The sequence below is a fragment of the Papio anubis genome, unplaced genomic scaffold (assembly GCF_008728515.1).
Source record: "Papio anubis isolate 15944 unplaced genomic scaffold, Panubis1.0 scaffold753, whole genome shotgun sequence".
In the NCBI taxonomy this organism is placed as follows: domain Eukaryota; kingdom Metazoa; phylum Chordata; class Mammalia; order Primates; family Cercopithecidae; genus Papio; species Papio anubis.
This window is the reverse complement of record NW_022167753.1, coordinates 5,906-33,055: the sequence shown is the minus strand read 5'-3', so window position 1 is coordinate 33,055 and position 27,150 is coordinate 5,906. Positions and strand designations below refer to the sequence as shown.

At 46.8% G+C, this 27,150-nt stretch overlaps 1 protein-coding gene across 8 annotated transcripts; it reads right to left on the bottom strand.

The window, feature by feature from the left end:
* Position 1: 1 nt before the first annotated feature.
* On the bottom strand, positions 2-27,150 carry SEPTIN6 (septin-6). 8 transcript variants are annotated; one of them, XM_031662568.1, is made up of 6 exons: positions 25,699-27,150; positions 22,087-22,255; positions 18,402-18,534; positions 14,319-14,509; positions 10,301-10,362; positions 2-1,038 (listed from the first exon to the last, which is right to left on the bottom strand). In XM_031662568.1, exons 1-6 carry the CDS (start codon positions 25,931-25,933, stop codon positions 800-802), a joined length of 1,029 nt encoding a protein of 342 aa, XP_031518428.1. In that variant the 5' UTR covers positions 25,934-27,150; the 3' UTR covers positions 2-799. The 8 variants fall into 8 exon arrangements, with proteins under 8 accessions (XP_031518428.1, XP_031518432.1, XP_031518435.1 ...); XM_031662575.1 differs by having other exon boundaries at positions 989-1,038; positions 10,301-10,345; positions 25,699-27,143; XM_031662570.1 differs by lacking the exon at positions 2-1,038 and adding an exon at positions 2,756-3,389 and having other exon boundaries at positions 25,699-27,148.

Below are 27,150 nucleotides of genomic sequence, written 5' to 3'. Positions count from 1 at the left end.
ATTCAGCATTTCTTTGAATTTTATTGAAAATTGACATGGACATTAGAAAGGTAGTAAGCTAAACAGTGCTGGTTCTGGGATGTTTCTCCTGGAGAATGAAAGCCCCAGAGGGGCAGTGACTGGTCACACCTTTGAGCAAAAAGAACAAAGGAGAAGAAAGGAAAAACACACACAGATTCTGGAAAACATGCAAAGAGGCTCTCTCAAGAGACACTGAACAGCAGAATGGTGGTGATGATGGTAGGGATCTATGAGAATGAGCACACTCACATGGTATTTTGATGCAAGTTAAACCAATGAATTCAAGGCAGATTTACCAACATCAAAGCTCTCCCTCCAGATCCCAGGTTGAGCAGAAACCTCTCTCAAAACCCCAAGTGGTCTCAGAAGGTGGAATGGAGTAATTTTGCCCTCACTAAGCTTAAACCCCCTCCCTTCTCTCCCTTCTCTCCCTTCTCCACCTGAGTGTTAGATAGTGGACACATTTTTCCCCTTTGCTGGAATCTATAGAAGGTCTGTGAATGCTGAAGAAGATAAAAATGTCACTTGACTTTCTCTTCCATATTCAGAAATGTTTTAACAGTGGCCGTAGACAGTCAACCCATCGAACCAGAGAAATGTTTAAAAGAAAAACACAAAACGCAAACAAAACCTTGTGAACAGAACAGTACTTCCACACCCACAGCTGAAGTGTCCTGCCCCAGTCACTTACACTTGGGTGAGTGGTCCTGTAGTTGTTTCTCTGAGGTTACATTTGGTCCATTTTCCAGCTCTGATGGTTCTTTTCCTGCCTTGTTAGTTAGGACAAGACACTTCCATTTAAAATACCATGTGAGTCGGGAAGAGAGCTTCTTGCCTGGACACAGGGACACATGAACACTTGTTGGGTGGTGTGGCGTATGTGCGTGTGCTTGCAGTTTGAGGGGAGAGGGAATTGGTTGATTTCTGATTTGAGACAATATGGAACCCTAACTCTTCTATAATGGCAGTCTTCTCCTTTAGACTTAGTGCAGCTGCTGAAGACAAGATTAAAAAAAGCTGGAGAGGGAGAGAGAAAGAGAAAGAAAACATGAGATTAGCCAAAGAAAGAGGACATTCAAAGTAAGACAGGGGGAGGGGAATGGGCAGTACCGAGGTAGCACAGATTATAGTTTGAGAAGACAGGTTAGAAATGGGGGTCACTGTTGGGCCATCACCACGGGGAAATCTGCTGAGAAGGTTTTAAGAACACCACACACCAGTTTAAAGCTTCTTGTTTTAATTAAAAACAAGCACATTATTAACAGCCACATGTGAATGCCAAATGATTAAAACATAAAAACAAAAACAAGAGCCATCTACACTGCAGCTAGGGAAAGCAAACTTCTTGGCTTAGGAGAAGTGAGGGATGTGTGTACGTGTGTGTGTGTGTGTGTGTGTGTGTGTGTGTGTGTGTGTGTGTGTATTTCAGAAAAGCCACTCCAGTCTGGGAAAATAAAAGCACAGACCATTGCTAATGACTGGTTTTGTTTCACCAGAAGTAAACAGAGTACTTAGGGTATTTTTTTTTAAAATAGTAACAGTTGTACTAATTTTTTGTTGTTGTTGTTGAGACGGAGTCTCGCTCTGTCGCCCAGGCTGGAGTGCAGTGGCCGGATCTCAGCTCACTGCAAGCTCCGCCTCCCGGGTTTACGCCATTCTCCTGCCTCAGCCTCCCGAGTAGCTGGGATTACAGGCGCCCACCACCTCACCTGGCTAGTTTTTTTGTATTTTTTTAGTAGAGACGGGGTTTCACTGTGTTAGCCAGGATGGTCTCGATCTCCTGACCTCGTGATCCGCCCCTCTCGGCCTCCCAAAGTGCTGGGATTACAGGCTTGAGCCACCGCGCCCGGCCTAGTTGTACTAATTAAAACACCTTTTCATTGAAGAAGGAAAAAATCTTTCTGTCTACAGTGAATAAAGCCACCCAATGAAATACCCATTTTAATGGGCTTGATCAACTTTTTATGTTCACTCATGGGTTTGATTTTTGTTTACCAAACTTCCCTGATTATAATGGTCACCTAGGGCACCTGTTACACACAGTCTCCTGGACCCCGTTCCAGCCTTGCAGCATCACTGGGTTAAGGAGCTGGCCCAGCATGCCTTCATTTTACCAGCCCTCACCCAATCCATCTTCAGATGTTTTTCTGTGGGAAAAAACCTCGAGGGTCTTCTAATACTAACTATTCAGTTACTCTGAACATCAAAAGGCCTCGTATCCAGGAACGTATATAAACAGATTGAATCCCTTTGTGAAATGGATTGGGAGTCAGGAGGCATGAAAATTAGTCTGGCTTCTGCCTGGAAACAGCACTGGGACCTTGCTCAAGTCCCTTCCCTTCTCTGGGCCTTCATTTCCCCTTACGGAGTAACTAGGTTATATCGTCTTACTGACTAAAATGTCTCCCTTAATATAAAACTCCTCTTTAGTTTCTGAAGGTCTCTCCAAGGCTGTGTGGGTCTAATACTTTCGAAGTATTCAGAGCTTCTCAAGCCTTAAGTAGTTAATCTGTACAGAAATGCAAATGAGGGCGCCTCCGGTTTGTAATGCAAATAATTACCGGGCGGCGGGGTCGGGGGTGGTGATTACCAGTTGGTTTTTTAAGCGTGAATTTCTGGGAAAGCAGCTCTGAAGCTGGACACAGAATCATCAAAGTTGCAAATACGAAGCCTTTCCCAGGGAGACCTGACAGGCCTAACTCAGCATCTCTCTGAGCTACTGGCTGAGTATCTGAGCAGATTTTTTTTTTTTTTTTTGGTTGTTGGTTTGTTTCTACCTCCAAGCATATGGTCTTCAAAACAATACTCCACTGTAACTTGAATTTTCCCAAGAAACTGGCTTGTGCTTTGGCAGCATCACCTTTATACTTGCTCTGGTCACTCACCAATCAGTAGAGCACCAGACGGTACACAGCAAACCTACACTCTTGCTTTGCCAACAAAAAAAAAGGAAGTACGTGCATATGTTTGCTTTTCATTTTTTTCTTTTTGCTTCCTACTATGATCTATAATCGAAGCGAGAAATCCCCTTCCCCTTCTCAATACTTCAAAAAGGCCTGGAAATTTGGCATAACCTTGTTTGACTGTGTGCTTTGAAAGTAAGTGATCAAAAAAAGAAACTCTAAAAAAAAAAAAAAAAAATAGAAGGTGGTCATGGTCAGTGCCAGTGGGTCTGGGAGGCAGGAGCAAGTTGCGGAACTCAAAAAGAAGTGAGCTTGAAGTACATGGCAGGGTAGGGGTGGGGGGCCTGGCTGCCTGGCACCCCAAAGGAAAGCTGTCAGTTAAAATAGAAACCTCGGCTTAAAAGGCTAAATGGAGTCCAGTCCAGCTGTAGCGGGGAATACTATTCAGTACACAGCCATGGATTACTGCAAAGGAAGGGCAGAGAGACGGCACGTTAGCCACAGATCATTGCCAGGTCAACTCCATCTCTCACACTGTCACTGGCCAAACACCAAAGGCCACTGTGCCTCATAACCCTAACAAGGGAGGGCTCTCTACTTCACAGAGGTTCCCAAAGCCACTATCAGATGGGACCCATGATAAAAACTAGGGCTGGAATATTTTTAAACTCTCAATTCCTTAAATTGGAAAGCAAGTTAAGGGCCTTCCAAGGTGTAACACCTCTTTTCTTCTCTCCAGCCGATAGTCTCATCTCTTCTTATTGAGGGATGCATGCAAAATGCATGTTAAAAATCATCATGACGTTCACCAAATGAACTACAAGACTCATCAGAGCAAACCCCCAAACACTTGATTCTTTTGACAGCTCAGTTTTCCAGTCTACAAAGTGGGATTTATTATTCCTGCTACTGGCCTCACCCTATTGGGACAGTGTGGAGCCCTTCCGGAAATTACCCCTGAGATGCTGAAATACCTCACAAGAAGAACTCAGTAAGGCTATCATTCAAGACTCTAGGCTGGTAATAATATGTAAGTTTATTCTCCCTTTTGCATCTGTGGGATACCCAGAGTTAGAGAGAGGGGAAACGTCTGCTATTTTCTCCAGCAGTTGTGTTTTATGGGAAGGGCTTGGTGTAAATAAATGCGTTACAGATTTTGAGCACAGCTTGAGTGCAGTTACTTCGAGTGAATGAAAACTGGAAAGGGCTGGACTCAAAGGTTAGACGGAAAAGGCGCCAAAGGCTCTCCTTTTGAAACTCTCTAAGAAGTGGCTGCGGCTCCTGAGGATGAGGGTGGGGTGGGCCAGGGAAGACTAGTGACTGGGATACAGGAGACCAAGGGGGCAGCTGTGCTTATTGGTGCTTACCCAGCCATGGTGGATGCAAATACCTCAGGGAAAACTAACAGCAACCAGAACTGGAACAGGGGAGCTGCTGGGGAAGAGTAGCAGATGGGCCCCCTGACCATGTCACACCTCTGGCAAAGATGTGGGGGAAGACAGGGGGGATGGCTGGGGGTGCTGGGAGGGGGACTGGGATGCAGGATGCATCTGCGAGCCACATGACTGTTGGCTTCTTGACCAGCGGCCAGACATCGCCCTCAGATTCTCAGGTTTCTATAAACCTTGGCAGGAAGAGAGGAGAGGGCCTGGGTTGGACTGTATGCCCCCCAGGCATGTTAAGGGGGAAGTTAGAGAAAGGGAGGCCCAGCTCTGTTGCGCAGGAAAAGGGTGTCTACAGGAAGCCCAAACTGAAAATGAAAAGAGAAGCTGAGTTAATGAATGGATAGATTAATGTACCAAAAAAAAAGAAAAAAAAAGAAAAAAATAGTCAGAAGAAAATTAAGTCATGAGGACTAATGGCTAAATTAGAATTTAGCTATGTTAGATGGTCTTAAGGTCTTATTGCATTGGCTCCAGGGAACATGCTTTCTAATACACTCCACACACACTCCCACATGATGGCAGCAGTGGCATTAGCCAGCAAAATAATGATCAACAACCACAAAAATACATTTTATCTCTTTTTTTTTTTTGAGATGGAGTTTCAGTCTTTCACCCAGGCTGGAGTGCAGTGGCACGATCTTGGCTCACTGCCACCTCCATCTTCCAACTTCAAGCGATTCTCCTGCCTCAGCCTCCCGAGTAGGTGGGATTACAGGCACTTGCCACCATGCCCAGCTAATTTTTGTATTTTCAGTAGAGACGGGGTTTCACCATGTTGGCCAGGCTGGTCTCGAACTCCTGACCTCAAGTGATCCGCCCACCTCAGCCTCCCAAAGTGCCGGGATTACTGGTGTGAGGCACTGAGCCCGCCCTATCTCTTCTTAATGACTAGGTCCTGACTAATGTCTCCCCTCCCCCGCCCCCCACACCACCACCCAATACCTTGTACAGGAATACCTTCTGCAAATCTCTAAGTGGCCTCAGGCCACCGGATAGAGCCCCAGGCTCTAGCCACTGCATTTCCTGTCCCATAAGGAAAGCAGAGGAGGCTGAGGTTTCACCGCAGGAGGCCCTCAGAGCTGTCCTAGTCAGCTAACTGGTACTCTGGGGCAAGACCTGTTTGCAGAGCATATGAGGATGGTTGCTGGTTGCTGAACTCTGCTCTAGGGTCCAGACCACAGTTAACTGAAAACATGAACTATGGAAACCCATCATTGGTTTGTGCTTAAATAATACTTTCACCTCTCTTCCATGTAAGTTTCATTCCTGTGACAAATATACGGCAAGTAGGACTGATCCCCATTATACATATGAGTAGACCGAGAAACACAGAGAAGTCAATAGACTTGCCTGTGGCCGCAAAAGTCACAGCTGGGCCCAGAGCTGGTGTGTGTGTGTGTGTGTGTGTGTGTGTGTGTGTGTGTGTGTGTGTGTATGTGTGTCTGTGTATTTTAATTTTTATTTCTTTTGGGACGGAGTCTTGCTCTGTCACCCAGGCTGGAGTGCAATGGTGCGATCTTGGTTCACTGCAACCTCCGCCTCCCAGGATCAAGTGATTCTCCTGCCTCAGCCTCCCAAGTAGCTGGGATTACGGGCGCCCGCCACCATGCCCGTCTAATTTTGTATTTTTAGTAGAGACGGGGTTTCACCATGTTGGCCAGGCTGGTCTCGAACTCCTGACCTCGGGTGATCCGCCTGCCTTGGCCTTCCAAAGTGCTAGGATTATAGGCACGAGCCTCTGCGCCCGGCGCCAGAGCTGTTGTTTATTTAAGACTATCACATGCAATGTCCCTGAGAATTCCTTGGCTATAGATCTAAGCCCCTATTTATTACCTGAAGAATAAATTTATCCCATTAAATAAAGACTATTAGATATCTGTCAGGGATAGAAGTATGGGCATAAATGAGTATGTTTTACAGTCACTTCCTCAAAGGGAATATACTCCCATACATACACTTTGAAGGTATACACACGCTGAGGTGAATGGTCATTTATATCAGAAATTAGGAGTTCTGCCACCAACTCACCGTGTGGTCCTTGGTAAATTCCTTAAATTCTCTGCTCCTCCATTTACTCTCTTTACTTTCTCTCTCTCTCTCTTTTTTTTTTTTTTTTTTTTGGGATTGGGTTTTTGTTTTTTTCCCCGGGTTGGGTTGCAAGGTTGGGTTCTCAGCTCACTGCAACCTCCACCTCCCGGGTTCAAGCGATTCTCCTGCCTCAGTCTCTAGAGTAGCTGGTATTACAGGCACCTGCCACCACGCCCAGCTAATTTTTATATTTTTAGTAGAGATGGGGTTTCACCATGTTGGCCAGGCTGGTCTCAAACTCCTGACCTCAGGTGATCTGCCCGCCTTGGCCTCCCAAAGTGCTGGGATTACAGGCGTGAGCCACCATGCCCGGCCAACTCTCTTTAAAACAAAACAAAACAAAAAAATAGAGACGGGGTTTCACCATGTTGCCCAGGCTGGTCTCCAACTCCTGGGCTCAAGTGATCCTCCCACCTCAGCCTCCCAAAGCGCTAGGATTACAGGAGTGAGCCACCTCACCCAGCCTCCATTTACTCATCCTGCAAACTGGGGATTATTCCTTCTCTACCTCACAGACCTGTTGTAAGTATAAAATGAGATATCATATCAAAAAACCCCCAAAACCAAAAACAACAACAACAACAACAAAACCACTTTGGAAAGTAATAAAAGCTATACAAATGCTCATATCTTATTTTTATTCTTTGTCTACTTCCTAGGGGAAGAGTAACCTAAAAAACACTGCAATGGCCTATGTTCTAGGTTTCATGGGAAGGCTGATATATTTTGATGTGTGTATACTGTCCATATACTGTGCACTCCTAAGGACCAATAACGACTCAGATAGAGTATCTGCAACTATGTGGGGGGTCACAAATGAATCGCTTTTACAAATGCAGAGAGCTATAAGTAGCGCCTCAAGCAATTTCAAAATGTGGAGGCACAGTAAGCCTCACTCTGCCTGCATTCTAGGTGGCCTTTGTGATCCACCCCTTGAATGAGGGCTTTGAGGAGGGGGTGGGTTGCCTTTGCTGCTTTCAGATCCTGGGGGGGCCAAAGCCTCCTGTGACCAAGCAGTTGGTCTGGAACTGCTTTCGTGGTCTGCCAGGGAGAAGCCTGCCAGGAAGAGCCAACCTACTTGGGGTTGGGGTTGGCTGTTCCAGGTGTTTACCAATTGCCTCTCACTTGTAAAGTGTAGCTTTAATTATAGTTTTGCCAGAATTCATTTTAGGAATGGCCACTAACACTGATTTACTTGGGGAAACCTGTATGCAATTGTGTCAAGCCATGTGCCGTGAAACCTGAATTAACTGAAATCTCATTAACTAGAATACATATTTCCTGCTCACCTCATTAAAAATGGGGGAACAAAGAACATAACACATGAACCAAGTTCTTATTACATGTCAGACACTTCGCTAGGCACTGGAACTACATACAGTGCAAGGAATGGACAGACATTCTAGGAACTGTCTTCCTAAATGGAAATCTGCTGTTTAATTCCAATCAACTAGCAGGGGCTCCAAGACTTGCTGTTAAGCCAGACAGTAAATCAAGTCATTGTTCTTTTAAGATTGTTTCCTTTGGCCCGGTTTCATGGGCCTTATGTTGCAGAAACCTCTATGGACTTCCTCTTCAGGATTTGCTTCCAAGCAGGATGTTTTGCCAGCTGCCCTGAGTCCCCAGTGCAATAGCTGCGGCAATCAGTTTGGTGACTAACAGCAGGTTCTCCATTTAAATCATAAACTACATGGGTGAGTGGGGAAAAGTCTTTTCTATATTTTATATTCCCCGATCCAAACAAACCAAATGTAAAAGGGCATTTATGAGACAACCGGGATGTTTCAAACACTGACTAGACATTTCATGTTAATGAATTATTGTTCATTTTGTAGGTGTGATAATGGTGGGGTTGTGGTTATGTTTTTTTTTAAGAATCGTTATCTCTTGGAGATATATACTAAAGTATTCACAGATAAAAGGATATAGTTTTGCTTTATAATAATTCCGCAGGTCTGTGGTAATTGATGAAACAAGACTGGGCATACGTTTATGGTTGTTTGGGGGCTGGGCTCTGGGCTGAACTGTATTATCCTCTCTTATTTTGCTCATGTTTTAAAGTTTCCATGGTAAAGTTTAAAAAAAAAAAAATAACCCTTAGTTGGGTGCAGTGGCTCACGCCTGTAATCTCAGCACTTTGGGAGGCCAAGGTAGGCAGATCACCTGAGGTCAGAAGTTTGAGACCAGCCTGGCCAACATGGTAAAACCCGGTCTCTACTAAAAATACAAAAATTAGCCAGGAATAGTGGCACATGCCTATAATCCCAGCTACTTGGGAGGCTGAGGCATGAGAATTGCTTGAACCCAGGAGGCGGAGGTTGCAGGGAGCTGGGATTGTGCCACTGCACTCCAGCCTTGGCGACAGAGTGAGACTCTGTCAAAAAAAAAGAAACAAACGGAAATAACCCTAATTATGTTAAATTAAAAATGTTTGTATTTCCTTTCCATCCACTACCTGAGTCTAGTAGAGGAGATACAAGGTCCTTAATCCCTGCTTTCAGTCTCTCTATAAACTATGTGATACTTTATAAACTTTTATTAATACAACATCTAGCACTGAGGAATCCTTACCTGCTGATCTCCTTATAAGAGGTTTTCATGAGGCCAGTACTTGTAGGATTAAATGTAAGGAATTCTCTGTAATTTCTAAGATCTCTTCATTTTCTTCCACTTTTATTATAGGTTTTTGTTTTGTTTTTTTGAGACGGAGTTTCACTCTTGTTGCCCAGGCTGGAGTGCAATTGCGTGATCTCAGCTCACCGCAACCTCTGCCTCCCAGGTTCAAGCGATTATCCTGCCTCAGCCTCCCGAGTAGCTGGGATTACAGGCATGCACCACCACGCTTGGCTAATTTTGTATTTTTACTAGAGACAGGGTTTCTCCATGTTGGTCAGGCTGGTCTCGAACTCCCAACCTCAGGTGATCCACCCGCCTCGGCCTCCCAAAGTGCTAGGATTACAGGCGTGAGCCACTGCTCTCAGCCTTATTATGGTTTTGAGGGGTACAGTCAAAGGAAATTTGAGAACTTGAACCCCTCAGATAAGAAAGTGCCACCAGCAGGAAACAGAGAAGTGAGTTTCCATTGACTCTGGACATTCTCAAACCTGATGCAGGGAGATGGGAGAGGGTTGATGCTGACTGTGACACTGCAGGACAGGGCTTGTGAAACCCAAAGTTTCTCTCATCACTATGGTTTCATTAATTTTGAAAATGATGGTTATAGCTCCTTTTGTTTTTGAGATGGAGTTTCACTCTTGTTGCCCAGGCTGGAGTACAATGGTGTGATCTCGGCTCACTGCAACCTCCGCCTCCCGGGTTCAAGTGATTCTCCTGTCTCGGCCTCCCAAGTAGCTAGGATTACAGGCCTGTGCCTCCACGCCCGGCTAATTTTTTTTGTATTTTTAGTAGAGATGGGGCTTCACCATGTTAGCCAGGATGGTCTCAATCTTCCGATCTCAGGTGATCTGCCCTCCTCGGCCTCCGAAAGTGCTGGGATTACAGGTCTGTGAGCCACAGTGCCCGGCCCGATTATGGCTCTTTAAGAAAAAAACTGCCCACACTGAAACCTCAAATACTGATCACAGGATCCACCTGTGTTACCCAGCTGTTCTAGCAGCGAAAGTCTGAAAACGACCCCTCATTTTAATCAGGCAGGCAGGCATTCCACATGTACACTTGAAACCACACTAGACTATTTCTGCATATTATAAGTCACGAGAGAAAACCAGCTAGACCAATGAAGCAGCTTCTTCTATGATTAGATGCTTGTGTTGGGGGTGCGGGATTGGGGGAGATATGTTCTAGAAGCCACTGCCAGTTCTATTTAGAGTTAATCAAGCTTACCAGGACCCTGGGTCTCATGCAGCATGCAGCAAACAGCAGAGTTAACTGTAAAACAGTAAGAGCTGATGAAGATGGAGTGAGCATGAGGAGAAATAAAATATTATGACTTGACACAAACAATGAAGGGTTAGAGGTCAAAGGTGATTAGGAGTAGCAGGAAGGGGAAGTGGGAAGGGTGGACTGGTAGGAACCCCTGAAACACTGATACTCTTTTTTTTTTTTTTTTTTTTTAAGTCAGGGTCTCCCTCTGTTGCCCAGACTGGAGTGCAGTGGTGCAATCACGGCTCACTGCAGCCTCAACCTCCCAGGTTCAAGCAATTCTCCCACCTCAGCCTCCTGAGTAGCTGGGATGATAGGCAAGTGCCACCAGGCCCAGCTAATGTTTAATTTTTTTTTTTTTTTTGTAGAGACAGGGGCCTCACTATGTTGCCCAGGCTAATCTCAAACTCCTAGACTCAAGCAATCCTTTGCGTTGGCCTCCCAAAGTATTGGGATTACAAGCGTGAGCCACCGCGGCTGGCCAATACTTTCTTAATCTCTTTAGGGGCAGCTAAAGGAAATTCTGAATATGTGACTCTTAGATCCAACCACCATCTCTCAAGAAGAAATACTACTACCACCATTTCTGCCCTCAAAACTCACTACCATGACTATGGGAGGAGGGTAGCACAGGTCTAACAGTGGCTCTTCCAGAAGTTAACCAATTGCTCATGAAATTACATAAGAAGCCAAAACCCAGGGCCACTTCTGCATATGGAAGTACGGAAGAAGACAGGTCATTCTGTCAGGCCCTTATTGCTAATATGAGGTGCCACATGCCAGCAGGGTTTTCACCCATTTCAGAATTGGAAAGGAGCACTGTCACCAACCCCAAATATTCCTGGAGAGTAGAGAGGGGTATCTCCCTCTTGGGGTCTCCTGCCTGGGGTGGGAGAAGTCAGTCAGTAAGGGCAACAAGGGGAAAGCTTGATGTGAGAAGAACTTTTACTGAACATCTGAATAGGGAATATTTATAGTTTCAATGTAGCCTGAACAAACCAATTCCTAACTCCCACAAGCAGGCTATGAAACTGCCCCAGGTACTGAGTTAACAAATACCACAGGACTATGAAGGCAGCAGTTATAGCTGGATGACAAATTTAGATTTTTCTGATCTTAAAAATAGGAATTCATTCCTGCTGGTGCAACTAATACACCACGACAGATAAGTTAATACAGTACAGGGTGTGTCCAAAGAGACTTTTTTTCTGGCTAGTTGAACTTTATCCATCAGGTAATACCAAAAAAGTTCATTCATCAGTGAATTTGACATATAGTATTAAGATTCAGTAAGAAAAATTTCTGGACTAATTGGTGAAGATGTTCTTTTTTTTTTTTTTTTCTTTTTTTAGACAAAGTCTCACTCTGTCACCCAGGCTAGAGTGCAGTGGCACGATCTTGGCTGTGCAACCTCCACCTCCCAGGCTCAAGTGATTCTCCTGCCTTAGCCTCCTGAGTAGCTGGGACTACAGGTGTGGGCCATCACACCCAGCTAATTTTTGTATTTTTAGTAGAGACGGGGTTTCGCCATGTTGCCCAGGCTGGTATCAAACTCCTGACCTCAGGTGATCTGCCTGCCTCAGCTTCCCCAAGTGTTGGGATTACAGGCGTGAGCCACTGTACCCAGCCAAGATGTTTAAATTACACATTTGAATAAAGAGTAATTGGATTGCAAAGCTGAGTGCCTTCAAATATAACATATTTTACTGTTAAGCAAAAGTTACCATGTTATTCCTAAGTGATAAGCCAGAGGAAAGGAAGGTGTTTCTTCCTTCTGGCAAAAATATCCCATAGTTAAGTCCAGGAACAAATGGCTGAAAACAGAAGGCAATGATCATGGACACCTTTTGGATCCTCAGTACCCTTTAGTAAAGACACTGCTAAACAGTCCACCTGGGAACACCTCAACCCACACTGCACAAACAACTGCAGGGCACAAGGGCACCACAGGAGTTTTTCTAGATCCCGTTGAAATACTTTTCTCTGGTTCTAGGATGAGGAATTGATAACTTCAGCAAGCAGAGACTGGGGTTGGGTGAGGATTATTGACCCACATGGTATCTAGGAGTCACTGTTCTAATACCAGGGGAGATAAGAAGTCTTAAAATCATTCCACAGATTGAGGATGGGGCACATGCAGCATACACTGACATCTGAGGGCTCCCCTGTTAAGTTCTCAGCACCCCAGGCTGGGCAGAACTAAGTCAGCAGGGAGGGATCACAAAGAGGTAGGAAATCAGGGCTGGCTGCAGCCTTCAGTGGCAGCAGTTAAATTCTGTTGCCTGCAGCAAGTAAGAACTGAGGCAGGGTGAGGGTGGGACTATGGCCAAGGAGAGATGAGCAACCTCAGATATAGGGCAGGGGTGGGGAGAGAGTGCACTGAGTTTCTGCTAAAGGCTCTCTCTTTCTTCCACTACCCTGTATCTGCACTTCTTTTTTTTTTCTTTTCGAGACAGAGTCTCAATCTGTTGCCCAGGCTGGAGTGCAGTGGTGCGATCTTAGCTCACTGCAACCTCCGCCTCCTCGGTTCAGCCCATTCTCCTGCACAGCCTCCCAAGTAGCTGGGATTACAGGCGCACGCCACCACGCCTGGCTAATTTTTTGTATTGTTAGTGGAGACAAGGTTTCATCATGTAGGCCAGGCTGGTCTCGAACTCCTGAACTCAAGTGATCCACCCGCCTTGGCCTCCCAAAGTGCTGGGATTATACCATATCTGCAGTTCTTTTTGTTCCTCTCTTTCTTTTCTATTTTTTTTTTTTTTTTCAGATGGAGTCTCACTCCATTGCCCAGGCTGGAGTGCAGTGGTGTGATCTCGGCTCACTGTAACCTACACCTCCCGGGTTCAAGTGATCCGCCTGCCTCAGCCTCCTGAGTAGTTGGGACTATAGGTGTGCATCACCACACCCAGCTAATTTCTGTATTTTTATTTTTATTTTTTTAGATGGAGTCTCGCTCTGTCGCCCAACCTGGAGGGCAGTGGTATGATCTCAATTCACTGCAACCTCTGCCTCTTGGGTTCAAGCGATTCTCCTGCCTCAGCCTCCTGAGTAGCTGGGATTACAAGCTCACGCCACCACGCCTGGCTAATTTTTGTGTTTTTAGTAGAGACAGGGTTTCACCATGTTGGTCAGGCTGGTCTCTAACTCTTTTTTTTTATTTTTTATTTTTTGAGATGGAGTCTCGCTCTGTAGCCCAGGCTGGAGTGCAGTGGCACGATCTTGGCTCACTGCAAGCTCCACCTCCCGGGTTCACGCCATTCTCCTGCCTCAGCCTCCCAAGTAGCTGGAACTACAGGCGCCCACCACCAAACCCAGCTAATTTTTTTGTATTTTTAGTAGAGACGGGGTTTCACCATGTTAACCAGGACTGTCTCGATCTCCTGACCTCGTGATCCACCCGCCTCGGCCTCCCAAAGTGCTGGGATTACAGGCATGAGCCACTGCGCCCAGCCTATTTTTTTTTTTTTTTTTTTAAGTAGAGATGGGGTCTTGCCATATAGGCCAGGCTGGTCTCGAACTCCTGACCTCAAGTGTTCCTCCTGCCTTGGCCTCCCAAACTGCTGGGATTACAGGCGTGAGCCACCTTGTTCCTCTCTTATATTGAGAGGCCTTGTTCCTCTCTTATATTGCTGCACCTCTAATTTTTTTCCTCCCTTCTGCTCTCTCACTCTCCCTTTGCTTTTCCTCTTTTCCCTTCCTCTCCCATGGACCTTGAGTTTGCAGGGCTTTCCTGAGCAAGCTGGACAGATGGGCTGGGCCTCTGGGACCACACCCCTCCCCTATTCTCAACTCCCCAAGCTCAGGGAATCAAAAGGTCCCGCAGGGATGCTGGGACCAGTTATAGGTACCTCAACCAGTCTGACAGCCTGCAGCTCACCTCTGGTCACCAGTCCTCAGCCCCTTCGGGTGCCACGTCCTGCCCCGGGAGGATGAGCAGCAGGAAAGAGAAGGCACCACCCCAGAGCAGACTGCTACTTACTTTTTCTTCTCTTTGTCTCTCTTCAGAGTCTGTGAGCCTCCAGCCTGGGAGCCCTGGGACTGGAGCAGCTCGGCTGCTGTCTTTCTTTGCTTGAAAGCATTCACTTCATCATCCAGGGATTTCTTCTTATCCTCCAGTTTCTTCTTCTCGTCCTGGTGCAGTTTCTTCAGACGGTCAAACTTCTCGTGCAGCTGGCAGGGAAGCACAGGGAGATTGGAGAGAGTCCCCTGTGAGCAGTCCCCAGCCTGGCCAAGCCCAGATGGGTGGGGACCAGTAGGGCTGTGACCCTGCAGGACCCTGGAACCTCAGGGGGCATTTCTGTCAGGGATTGCCATGATGGCACCAAAGGCACCATGCTCTGGATCATTCTCTCCTCCTGTCATTTTATCTCCAAGTCTCTGTTCCTGAATATGGTAAAGGAACACTGCATTGTGTTTAGTCAGACATTTTGTTAAAAAGAGTCCCAATAGTTACCACACATGTTCAATAATAACATCAATGATAATAATATAACATTTACTGAGTGCTGGCCGGGCTCAGGCCTATAATCCCAGCACTTTGGGAGGCCGAGGTGGGCAGATTACTTGAGGTCAGGTGTTCAACACCAGCCTGGCCAACATGGGGAAACCCCATCTCTACTAAAAATACGAGAATTAGCCAGGCATTGTGGCATGTGCCTGTAGTCCCAGCTACTCAGCAGGCTGAGGCAGGAGAATCACCTGAACCCGGGAGGCAGAGGTTGTACTAAGCCGAGACCACGCCACTGCACTCCAGCCTGGGCAACACAGCAAGACTCCGTCTCAAAAAAAAAAAAAAATTACTGAGAAATTATTATAGGCTAAGCACTAACTTTTATAAGCCCTTTATGCATATTAATTTATTTAATTGTTACCACATTCCTATGAGGTAGGTTCTATTATCTCTATTTTATGAGGAAACAGAAGGTCTAAGAAGTAAGGAATTTGACTATGGTCAACCCAGTATTTAGAGCATTATATAACGGGACCTCTTATGTGTAAGGAACCCCTGTCTTTTCTTAACCCCGCAATCAGGAAGGATCACCACGGATCACAGAGAAAACTTCAGTAATGGGAAAGTCAGTCAATGGAAATGCTTGGCTTTGGGCATGGAAGGAAATAAAAAGGATTTTATGACATGGAATGAGTACAGACACCTCAGCCTTAACTAAAGGGAGGCTTCATTAGTCCTGAATAGAACCAGAAACCCAAAGAACAAGAAGAATATTCTGGGCCAGGCACAGTGGCTCATGCCTGTAGTACCAGCACTTTGGGAGTGCTGTAATCCCAGTAGTCAGCTCAATCCCAGCCAAGGTGGGTGGTACGAAGTCAGGAGTTCTAGACCAGCCTGCCCAACATGATGAAACCTCGTCTCTACTAAAAGTACAAAAATCAGCTGGGCGTGGTGACGCGTGCCTATAATCCCAGCTACTCGGGAGGCTGAGGCAGGAGAATCGCTTGAACCTGGGAGGCGGAGCTTGCAGTGAGCCAAGATCGCACCACTGTACTCCAGCCTGAGCAACAGAGCGAGACTCTGTCTCGGAAAAAAAAAAAAAAAAAAAAAAAAAAAAGAATATTCTGGTATGCCATTGTGGTAGGTGGATCAAAGAACAAGAGGCACAGACAGTCACAAACTAAAATGCAATAAACTACCCTGAATAGTAAGAGCAGAGCAAGCTGAATTGCACTTTCTTTCATGGATTCGGAAAAGAGTTTAGGATTCTGTAGCACTTGCAGCATACCATGAAGAAAGTTGGTTCTCTGGGTCCTGGGGGTATTTGACACTGTCACTTAGGTAGGTGAGTGATAGACTTGCTGTATAAACCAGCTCTTTTCTTTTTTCTTTCTTTCTTTCTTTCTTTTTTTTTTTTTTGAGACAGAGTATCACTCTGTCGCCTAGGCTGGAGTGCAGTGGCACGATCTCGGCTGCAACCTCTGCCTCCCGGGTTCAAGTGATTCTCCTGCCTCAGCCTCCCGAGTAGCTGGGACTACAGGCGCATGCTACCACTCCTGGCTAATTTTTTTTGTATTTTTAATAGAGACAGGGTTTCACCGAGTTAGCCAGGATGGTCTCGATCTCCTGACCTCGTGATCCGCCTGCCTCGGCCTCCCAAAGTGCTGGGATTACAGGCGTGAGCCACCGCAACTGGCCTAAAGCATCTCTTAGTCACTAGGGCTGCCTATCAGTTGCCTTAACCTGGCTTTTGTTTGTTGTACTTTTATTAATTTGTCTTTGAGATCCCCTCAATTCTCCTAGAAGTGATGGGTGACATTTTTTTTTCTTTTTCTTTTTTTTTATTGAGACAGTCTCACTTTGTCATGCAGGCTGGAGTGCAGTGGCCTCGATCTCTCGGCTCAAGCATTTCTCCCACCTCAGCTTCCTGGGTAGCTGGGACTACAGGCACATGCCACCATGCCTGGCTAATTCTTTGTATTTGTACTTTTTAAATTTTTATTATTATTATTTTTTGAGATGGAGTCTCGCTCTGTCGCCCAGGCTGGAGTCCAGTGGCACAATCTCGGCTTACTGCAACCTCCACCTCCTGGGTTCAAGCAATTCTTCTGCCTCAGCCTCCCAAGTAGCTGGGACTACAGGTGCGTACCACCATACCTGGCTAATTTTTTGTAATTTTAGTAGAGACGGGGTTTCACCATATTAGCCAGGCTGGCCTCGAACTCCTGAACTCGTGATCCGCCCACCTCGGCCTCCCAAAGTGCTGGGATTACAGGTGTGAGCAACCGCGCCCGGCCAATTTTTTGTATTTTTAATAGAGACGGAGCCTTAGTATGTTGCCCAGGCTGGTCTTGAACTCCTGGGCTCAAGCAATCCACCCGCTTTAGCCTCCCAAAGTGCTGGGATTACAGACCTGAGCCAAGGCACCTGTCTGACTTTTTTTTTCTTTTTAAGTGAAACTGAAAAAAAAAAAAAAACCAATACCCCCGTCATGGGCTTTGGTGAGAACCCTTGAGAGTGCGACAGGTTAAATGTGGAAGAGATCTGTGAAGTAATTAAGTGTTTCCTTTCTTTTTTTTCTTTTTGAGATAGAGTCTTGCTCTGTTACCCAGGCTGGAGTGCAGTGGCACGATCTCAGCTTACTGTAACCTCCGCCTCCAGATTCAAGTGATTCTCCTGCCTCATCCTCCCAAGTAGCTGGGACTATAGGCATGTGCCACCACACTCCACTAATTGTTGTATTTTTAGTAGAGACAGGGTTTCACCATGTTGGTCAGGCTGGTCTCGAACTCCTGACTTCAGGTGATCCAACCACCTCGGCCTTCCAAAGTGTTGGGATTACAGGCGTGAACCACAATGCCCAGCCCGATGTTTGGATTTCTGTTCCTGTGTTAGTTTGCTGAGGATAATGGCTCCCAGCTCCATTCACATCCCTGTAAAGAACATCCTCTCGGCCGGGCGCGGTGGCTCAAGCCTGTAATCCCAGCACTTTGGGAGGCCGAGGCGGGCGGATCACAAGGTCAGGAGATCGAGACCATCCTGGCTAACACGGTGAAACCCCGTCTCTACTAAAAATACAAAAAAAAAAAAACTAGCCGGGCGAGGTGGCGGGTGCCTGTAGTCCCAGCTACTCAGGAGGCTGAGGCAGGAGAATGGTGTAAACCCAGGAGGCGGAGCTTGCAGTGAGCCGAGATCGTGCCACTGCACTCCAGCCTGGGCGACAGAGCAAGACTCCGTCTCAAAAAAAAAAAAAAGAACATCCTCTCATTCCTTTTCATGGCTCTATAGTATTCCATGGTGTATATGTACCACATTTTCTTTACCCAGTCTATCATTGATGGGCATTTGGTTTGAGTCCATGTCTTTCCTATTGTGAATAGTATTGCAGTGAACATATGTGTGCATGTATCTTTATAATAAAATGATCTATAGGATTGCTGGGTCGAATGGTATTTCTGATTCTAGGTCTTTGAGGAATCACCACACTGTCTTCCACAATGGTTGAAGTAATCTACATTCACACCAACAGTGTAAAAGCGTTCCTATTTTTCTACAGCCTGACCAGCAGCTGTTGTTTCTTGACATTTTAATAATCACCAGGCTCACATTTACCTCTTTCTCTGCCTCTTTGAGCTCTGCTTCTTTCTCTTTGACTCTCTGGACGAACATCTGTCTCATCTCCTCTTCTTTTTTCTGGAGTTCCCCTAGGAACTCGTTTCTTTTGGCCTCATACGTCTCCTGTAAACTGCGAACATGGTCAGGTTAATTCTTCTTCCTTTGGAATGGCTCCTATTTGATAAAACTGGCCCCAAAGATGCTCACTGGGTTCCTCTGTCCTCCCTCCCCCAGTTGTGAGCCAGGTACAAAAATAGAACCACAAAGCTGTGGGCACCTGGCTTGGCCCATGACAGCATGCCCACAGGGCTTCTGAAGAGGGATGGGGCAACCCTAGTGAACTGGAGAGACTTAGAATATCTGATTCTATACTCTTGTTCTACGGATGAGAAAACTGAGGCCCAGAGAGGTGAGGTGTCTTGCTCAAGGCTCCATGGCTAGTTAGAGGGAGACCTTTGACCAGAAGCTAAGTCTCCCGTCTCTTCATCTGGGTTTTCCCCTGCACAGTGCTGCCAGGCCCTAGCTCTGAAACCGACCACATGAATGAACTATTTCAACAAATGCTTGAGGAGACTCCATATGTGCTAGACTCAGTACTAATTGACATGATGCTAGTCACTCAGCCTCTATAGCCAACAGCCATCATACTTGCCATCAAGGAACTCATGGTCTAGTGGGAGATGCCCCTGGCCTAAGCTTATTTTTAAAGAAATAGGAGATGATAGGCTGGGTGCGGTGGCTCACACCTGTAATTCCAGCACTGTGGAGGCCAAGGCCGGTGGATCACCTGAGGTCAGGAGTTCGAGACCAGCCTGGCCAACATGGTGAAACCCCATCTCTACCAAAAAATATAAAAAATTAGCCGGGCATCGTGGTGGACGCCTGTAATCCCAGCTACTTGGGAGGCTGAGGCAGGAGAATCGCTTGAGCCTGCTAGGCGAAGGTTGAAGTGAGCCAAGATCGCTTCACTGCACTCCAGCCTGTGTGACAGAGTGAGACTCCATCTCAAAAAAAAAAAAAAAAAAAAAAAAGGCAATAGCCTGGTGAAGAAGAGGTGGAACTGTGATCCAAAGAGGGCAGCATGTAAGAAAGCTTGTGTGGAGAGAGAATGACATTCTTAGGGAGCCAGGTGTGGTTCAACATGGCCAGAGAGCACCATGGCAATGCTGGAGTAGAGTCAGACGAAGTTCCTGAGCCTGGTGGAAGAGAACAGGCTTTGAATGACATATTTAAAAATTGGACGTGTATGCACTGCATGGTTTTAAAGCAGGAAGTAATACTAGATCCAATTTGAAAATGAGAAGGACCACTCTGGCTGTGTTGTGAAAAGGATAGACTTTCCATCAATCCAAGTAAGAAGTGACAGGATCTTGGCTGGGCGTGGTGGCTCATGCTTGTAATCCCAGCACTTTGGAAGGCCAAGGTGGGTGGATCACTTGAGGTCAGGAGTTCAAGACCAGCCTGGCCAATATGGTGAAACCCTGTCTCTAATAAAAATACAAAAATTAGCCGGGTGAGGTGGTGGGTGCCTGTAATCCCAGCTACTTGGGAAGCTGAGGCAGGAGAATCACTTGAACCCCGGAGACCAAGGTTGCAGTGAGCCGAGATTGTGCCATTGCACTCCAGCCTGGGCGAGGGAGCAAGACTCTGTCTCAAAAAAAAAAAAAAAAAGAAAAGAAAAAAAAAAGAAGTGATAGGATCTTAAATGTTAAGGGCTGGGAGGGAATGGAGGGAGTGGTAAGAAAGGCAGAACTCCCAGGACTTGGGAGGAGCCAAAGGTAATTCTGATTCTCCCTGGGCAACCAGGTGGATGGTGGTATCATGAATAGCAACAGGGAATGTTGGAGACGCATGCTTAAGAGGGAAGAAGATGAATTTGTACTAAGCTTGATTTTCGGGGATGTCCTCTATGGGATGTCAGAGTGGAAATGTCCAGGATGCAGTTGGATTAATGGGTTTAGACTTCAGAAGTAAGACTAGCTTGGGAGCCATCTACTTCTAGGTGGTAATTAGGGCTGTGAGAGTAGAAAGAACCAGCTGCAAAGAGAACAAAAGTGAAAGAAGCAGAGGCCCTAGGAAAGAATCCCGGGGGGTGTATATCAACATTTAAAGGAGTAAGGTGAAGAAAATGAGCCTGCAAAGGAGGCTGAGAAGAAATAGTAGGAGAGATAGGAATAGAATCAGCCAGGACATTGCTGGAAAAGCCAAAGGCAGAGAGCATTTCAACGAGGCAGTGAGGAATGGCATAAAGTGCTGCGTTGATATCAAATAAGATGGAACCCAAAGGCAACATTGAACTTAGCCACAAGTTTGCGATTCCCGGCCTTGGAGCGAGGCATTTGAGTGGTTATGCTGGGGGCAGAAGCCAGACTGCAGTGGGTTGAGGAATGAATGAGAGATGGGGAAGAGGAAACAGCAAATATAGAACAACTCTTTCTCCTTCTCATCCTGTCAAGGACTTCTTGACAGGGCAGAGGCTGGTAAGAAAGAGCAGGGTTAAGGGGAAGTTTCTTCAGCACAAGAATGCTTACGTGCAGCACGAGAAGGAGCTGGCAGAGAAGGAGTGAAGAAGGCGAAGACACAGGAAACAGAGTATTCAGGATGGAGTGAAGGAGGAGGGAAGGAGACAAAATGACCAGGTGGAGGCACATCTACTCCTCTACAAATGCAGATGAAAGCTGCAGGTGGGGAAGAGAGCCAGGGGGCTCCCACCAGAAAGAGACAAGCAGGGCTTCCCCCAGCCCCACGTGCTCCAGTGGCCCCTGGCCCCACCTGTCAGTATAGGGCATGAGCCTATCCTTCCTGAAGCAAGTATCCCCAAGGGACTGGTTAGGCTCTGACTCCAGGCCAGCTTTAGGCTGTGAACAGGTAGTGTAAGATCTCAGAGGCTCTTTGAAAGCCTTTTTAACCGGTAGACATCTCCCTCACTTGCTTATTAGTGCCTGACCAACATAAAGGGCACCACGTGGTAATTTCAACTGTGGAGCTTATTTCACACATCACACATATAGATCAGACACTTCTACTTGGTGCATCACTCCTCTCTGCATAATAACCTGCTTTCAAAAACATTTCCCTTCTCTAAAAGCATTCTGATTTAAGAAATATGCCAATGATGATTAACATCCTGCGGTCAAAACAGAACTTGCACTTGAATGCAGACACTAAGAACAGCAATTGAAGAGCCTGCAGTTCATCGATGCATGGCAAGGGATCGCTACCTGGTCCTATCTGGGTTTCAGAATGGGGAAATGGGTAAAGAACCTGTCTGAGTGCCAGGAGCCTGATGAAGAAAGAGGGGCAGAGGACAGTTACCAACTGCCACCCCGTGGAACAGGGCCCCAGCTTGGGGATCCCCTCCAGCGCAGCTGCTTGGAGCTGTCACAGATGCGTGCATGTGTGTGTGGTGATCCGCCTTGCTGGTCCTCTGGGCCTCCTCCCTTCCCTTGCCCTTCAAAGCAAGGCAGCAGTACTTCCCAAGCCTGCGCCCCACAGCTCTCCTGGCAGGTGTGCAGTGGCGAAGGGTGAACAGGCAAGCAGAACTGGCAAGTGAGCCGCCCCTGCTCCTCGAGGTCTTAGCACCCGTGTCTCGCCTCCCCTGTGAATTCTCCAGGGGAAGGCTTCCACACCACCTGGGTGGGCTGAGCTGAGCTGGGCTGGACTGGGCTGGCAGGAGTGGTACCTGAAGGGTTTGCTGTCAGGGTCGGTGTCCTTGAAGCCCATCTCCTCCAGCTTACAGCGGCGATACAGCTCATAGTGCCGGGTGTGGGTCTGCTCCCGCAGATCCTCCATGTTGACCCGAATCAGCATCTCCCGCAGCTTCACAAAGTCGCAGTGGGCCTCGTTTTCAACTGCATAGCAGGGTTTGGGGTATTGAAAGTATGTTGAAAGGAAGGCCAGCGGAAGCAGAAATGGATGAAACGAGAGGCAAAATGTCTAACAGTGACGTTGCCTTGCAATCTGTGTATTTAGATCCTGCAAATTTACTTCCTCTCTTTTTTACTGAAAATGTAAATGAAAGGTTACAAAAATGCCAGTAATGAAAAATGGTGATACCACAAAAATACTTGTTAAGACAGTCAGTAGCACCACAATCTAAATTCAGCAGTCAGACCTTCAAAAGAATGTTTGGTCTACACCACTTGTAGGACAACAGCACATATGCATCTATCCATCCATCCATCCATCCATCCATCTGTCCATCCATCCATCCATCCATCCATCCATCCATCCACCCACCCACCCATTCATCCATCCATCTATCCATCCATCCAATCAATATTTGTGGAATCTCTGTTCCCATTATTGTGTGAGGCACTGGGAATTCAGAAACGAAGTCATGGAATCTTGCTGTCAGGAGCTTACAGTTTAGAGGAAGAATAGATGCAAATAGACAAATACAATTCAGTGCAAAACTACAAAAACAGAGGGATAGCCAAGTGGCAATAAAGCTCAGAAGAGGGGGGCCTAAGAGCTCCTGGGAAAGTGAAGACTTCACTGAAGAGAAAATCCCTAAGATGACTCTGGAAGGAAGAATAGTAATTTATCAGCCAGAGAAGGGAATGGTGTTTGCAAGGTGTCAATGAGGTTAGGCAAGGTTATGTAGCTAGTAAGTTGCAGAGTTAGGGCTCAAACCCAGGCAATGTAGGGGAGGTGACAAAGTCTCCAAATAATAAGGGGAAAGAACTAGGATATTGATAGATGGCAGTGACAAGGAGGGGTGTGGACCGCAGGCATGGCCCACCTGGATGGTAGAAGCTTCCAAGGAGGTGGTTTCTTTAGAGGGTAGATAATGGCCTGACAGTAGCAATGGTGACTAGGAGCAAGGGGACCCCACTTTCTGGCCTGTGTGAACAAGTCCCCTCTTCAAAAGAGTGCAAGCAAAGGTCTGCAATTTTGGGCAGTGGTCAAGAATGACAGATGTGGACCAAGTCATAGCAAAATCGATTTCTGGCTAGACCAGGTCACAAGCAGTACTTTGTCAAGGTGGCTACAGGTATGGCTTCACTGTGTCGGATGGTGGTATTTGGCCTGAACAAGTAGGAAAAATGGTGTCTGAAGTGATGAGCAGGCAGTCACCCCAGATTCTGTCTTGCAGAGTCTGGAAGAGGGTAGTGGGGGCAGAGAGGGGCCTGGGATAAGTGGGTCAGCTGTAGTTGAAGCAGACTGCCTTGTGGTCATCAGTCTTTCCAAAGCCCGAATCAGCTCACATAATCCTTCTGCTTAAGACCCACTGAATTAGGAATAAAGCCCCCTGCTGTCATAGAACATAGGCTAATATTAAAGATGACATCAGTAAGACAACTTCTCAGGACTATGCTATATGCAACTTCTCAGTACTATGCTATATGCCATCTCCTCCTCCATCTCTGGACAGTGATCTCTGATGGTGAGTCAGAAGGAGTGCCTCCAAGGCCCCTGCAGGCTACCTAAGCAATATACAACTTCTTCCTCATTCAAGCAGAACAGTCAACTTAGACTTACAAGAAAAACTTTCAAAGCCCCCTTTATTGTTTAGGTTCAGGGTAGTCCACGTCAGATGAAGTAAGTCATTGGAACCATGTCTACTGGCTTCTCCTCATCTCACTTCAGGTTCCTGTTTCTCAGACCACAAGTCCATTCCCAGGGTGGGACTGTGGGTCCAGAAACCATTTGCAAACGTTCCTAGTGGAGCAACCCCAGCTCCAAACAGCAGAGAAGACCAGAACTTAGCACAGCTCTGATAACCAGTCTTGTCCTACCTAGAGAAAATCCAGCTATTGTCAGTGGGTCTGCGGGGTGTTCTAAAACATGCCAGCCTTCGTATGTGATGCGGACAACTCGCCACCCACTTTCAGGTGTTTCCCCAGTGGTAGGGATGAGGTTACAGAGAACCAGCCACTCTTTCACACGATGCCCCTATCAGCCACGGCCCGGTTTCTAGCTGTAGACTCTCAGGACTAAAGACCTCTTCTACCCACAGCACTGTCCTTGGCCTTGTCTTATGCACTGAACTGACTAGCCCTGAGGGTAAGTTAACATATGTCAGGCAGATCCCAGAAGGAACTTTCCTGAGTGTAATACAATATGTCTGATTGCTTTTCAATTGTGAAATAATCATACATTCAAAAGAGAGCATGAAATATGTATGTGCGATTCAAAGAATTTTTGAAAAATTAACACCAATGTCTCCACAACCCAGGTTAAACATTACCAGTATCTTGGAAGCCCCTGAGTGCCCTTTTCCAATCTCATCCTCTTTATCCCCCCACTCCCCTGGCAGAGACTTAACCCCTCTCCTGACTTTGGAGAGTATCATTCCTTTGTTTTCTTTACAGTTTTACCTCTCATGTATGCATTCCTAAAAATATATATCTTATTTAGTTTTGCCTCCTTTTGGAATTCATACAAAGGGAATCCAATGGTATGTTTCTTTCTTTTTTTTTTTCAATCTCGCTCTGTCGCCCAGGCTGGAGTGCAGTGGCGAAATCTCAGCTCACGGCAATCTCTGCCTCCTGGGTTCAAGCGATTCTCTTGCCTCAGCCTCCTGAGTAGCTGGGACTCCAGGCACATGCCACCATGCCTGACTTTTTTTTTTTTTTTTTTTTGTATTTTTAGTAGAGACGGGGTTTCACCATGTTGGCCAGGTTGGTCTCGAACTCCTGACTTCAGGTGATCTATCCGCTTCGGCCTCCCAGAGTGCTAGGATTACAGGAGTGAGCCACTGTGCCCAGCCCCAATATGTAGTTTTTTAAAATCCCTTACCCCCTTCCCACCCTCCCATTATCCAGTCTTTTTTTTTTTTTTGTACTTTTAGTAGAGATAGGGTTTCACCATGTTGACCAGGATGGTCTCGATCTCCTGACCTCGTGATCCGCCTGCCCCGGCCTCCCAAAATGCTGGGATTACAGGCGTGAGCCACCACGTCCGGCCTATCCAGTCTATTTTAATGAATATCTGGATTGTTTGTAATTATTTGTCATTACAAACAACACTACTGTGAACATTCTTGTGCATTTCCTGGTGCACTTGGGCAAGAACACAGGCTTTCTCGCACACTCCTTCCTACCTTGCAAGTCTTTGTGTTTAGGAATACTTTTCCCATGAGAGACAGAGGAAGCTTGCTCCCATCAGGGCATCCCAGTATGGAGCCAGAGTTAGCTTCCTAGTGACCCCTATGGCTATTTGGGACCCATGCCAAATGAGCAGAGACTTGGGACAGTTTAGAAACTTGTCATATAGTGGCTGGGGACAAACAACGAGGCAGACAAAAGGGGTTTCCTGCATGTAGCCCCTCTCCCGGAGACTCACTCACCCTGTACAGTGCCCCAAGGATACTGCCGCGCCCTCATCATCTTGTTGCCTATCTTCAGTTCTTCCGTGCTGCCGATGACAGCAAACGGCAGGTGGGCCTGAAACCAAAGGCAAACGAAAGCTGAGAACTGCAGAGGAAAGGCACTGAGTGTTACACAACCCAACTGCTGTTGGTCTCTGGGGCCCCAGACCCTCACCCTGCAATGTCCCTCACTGTCATCATCACCAACAAGCATTTATTAAGTTCCCAAACTATGTGAGGATAAGAGGCCTAGTCCAAGCTTCTGCTGTTCAGAAATTCACAATAGAGGGCAACAATGACATGGCTGAATGCATAGGGAACAAAGAGAGAAAATAAGCAGAATAATACGCAGACACACAGATTACCAAGCTATTCGCTATTCATAGTTACTGCTGAGGGCAAGAGCCTTTGGAAGATGGGGAAGTGGAATGAGGGGGGTTCTGTGTGGATAGAGAGGATAAAGGAGTACCGAAGGGTCTCAGATCACTGGCCCTTCTCCCTCCCTGGCGTGCAAGAGCCCCAAGACTAGGTCCATACTGAGACCACAAAGCCGACTGAGCTGTATTGTCCTTGTTCTCATCCTTCCCTGGAGAAAGAGCTCACACTGAACTCGTGAGCCTAGAAGGCAAGTCACTAAGGATTTACTCACATGACCGTGCTGGGTTCTGCTGTAGGTGCTATAAGGCAGATAGAAGCAGCAGAAGACATGCTCCCTCGCCCTCTAGGAGCTTACAGTCTAGTTGAGGGAGCCCAAATTACATAACTCAAGTCATATAAGATAGTATGTGACCAAGGGCTCAAGTATATGGTCTGGTGCCCTGCACATAGCAGGTGCTTAATAACTACTTCCTGAATGGCTGTGGTAAGGCTAGGGAAAGAGGAAAGAAAGGCAAAGGACAAATAGGTTTATGAGCTTGGTGCTCACAGGGGGAATGAGGAGCTTGGCCTGGCTTTATGGGTCAGAGAAGAGAGAGCTGCCCCGACTTGGTAGTGTGGGGCCTGGGAAACACTCACAGAGCCCCAGTCCACAAGGAGCTGGCCAGCCTGTAAGTGCTGAGTCACCACAGCCAAATGGAACTACGGAATCAATGTTTACCAACCAGGTGAGCCCAGGCGGGGCTTTGCCCAAAAGGGCTTTACACCAACAGGTAAAGAGCCTATGGGGAAAGTTTCTTAGCCTGCTTGCAGAAACAGACCATGATCTCAGATATTTTGACCCATTTGCCCACTCATCCTAGCTCCTGTGATATATGCTAGGGATTAAGAACAACGTAATGGCAAAAAAGCACAGAGCCTGGCCCCGGAGACTGCACAGTGTGCCCAGGGAGAAAGCCATCCCGACAACGATCAGACAGCAAGATGAGGGTTGTGCCAGAGGTGGAGGTTGCAGTGAGCCGAGATCGCACCACTGCACCCCAGCCTGTGTGACAG

Coding starts and splice junctions, on each gene's coding strand:
- SEPTIN6 (XM_031662568.1), bottom strand. CDS start 25,933: ATGCTTGTTGGTGATGATGACAGTGAGGGACATTGCAGGGTGAGGGTC. Junction 18,535..22,086: donor CCTGACAGCAAACCCTTCAG/GTACCACTCCTG, acceptor CCATGTTCGCAG/TTTACAGGAGACGTATGAGG. Junction 1,039..10,300: donor GCATGAGACCCAGGGTCCTG/GTAAGCTTGATT, acceptor CTCCCTCTCCAG/CTTTTTTTAATCTTGTCTTC.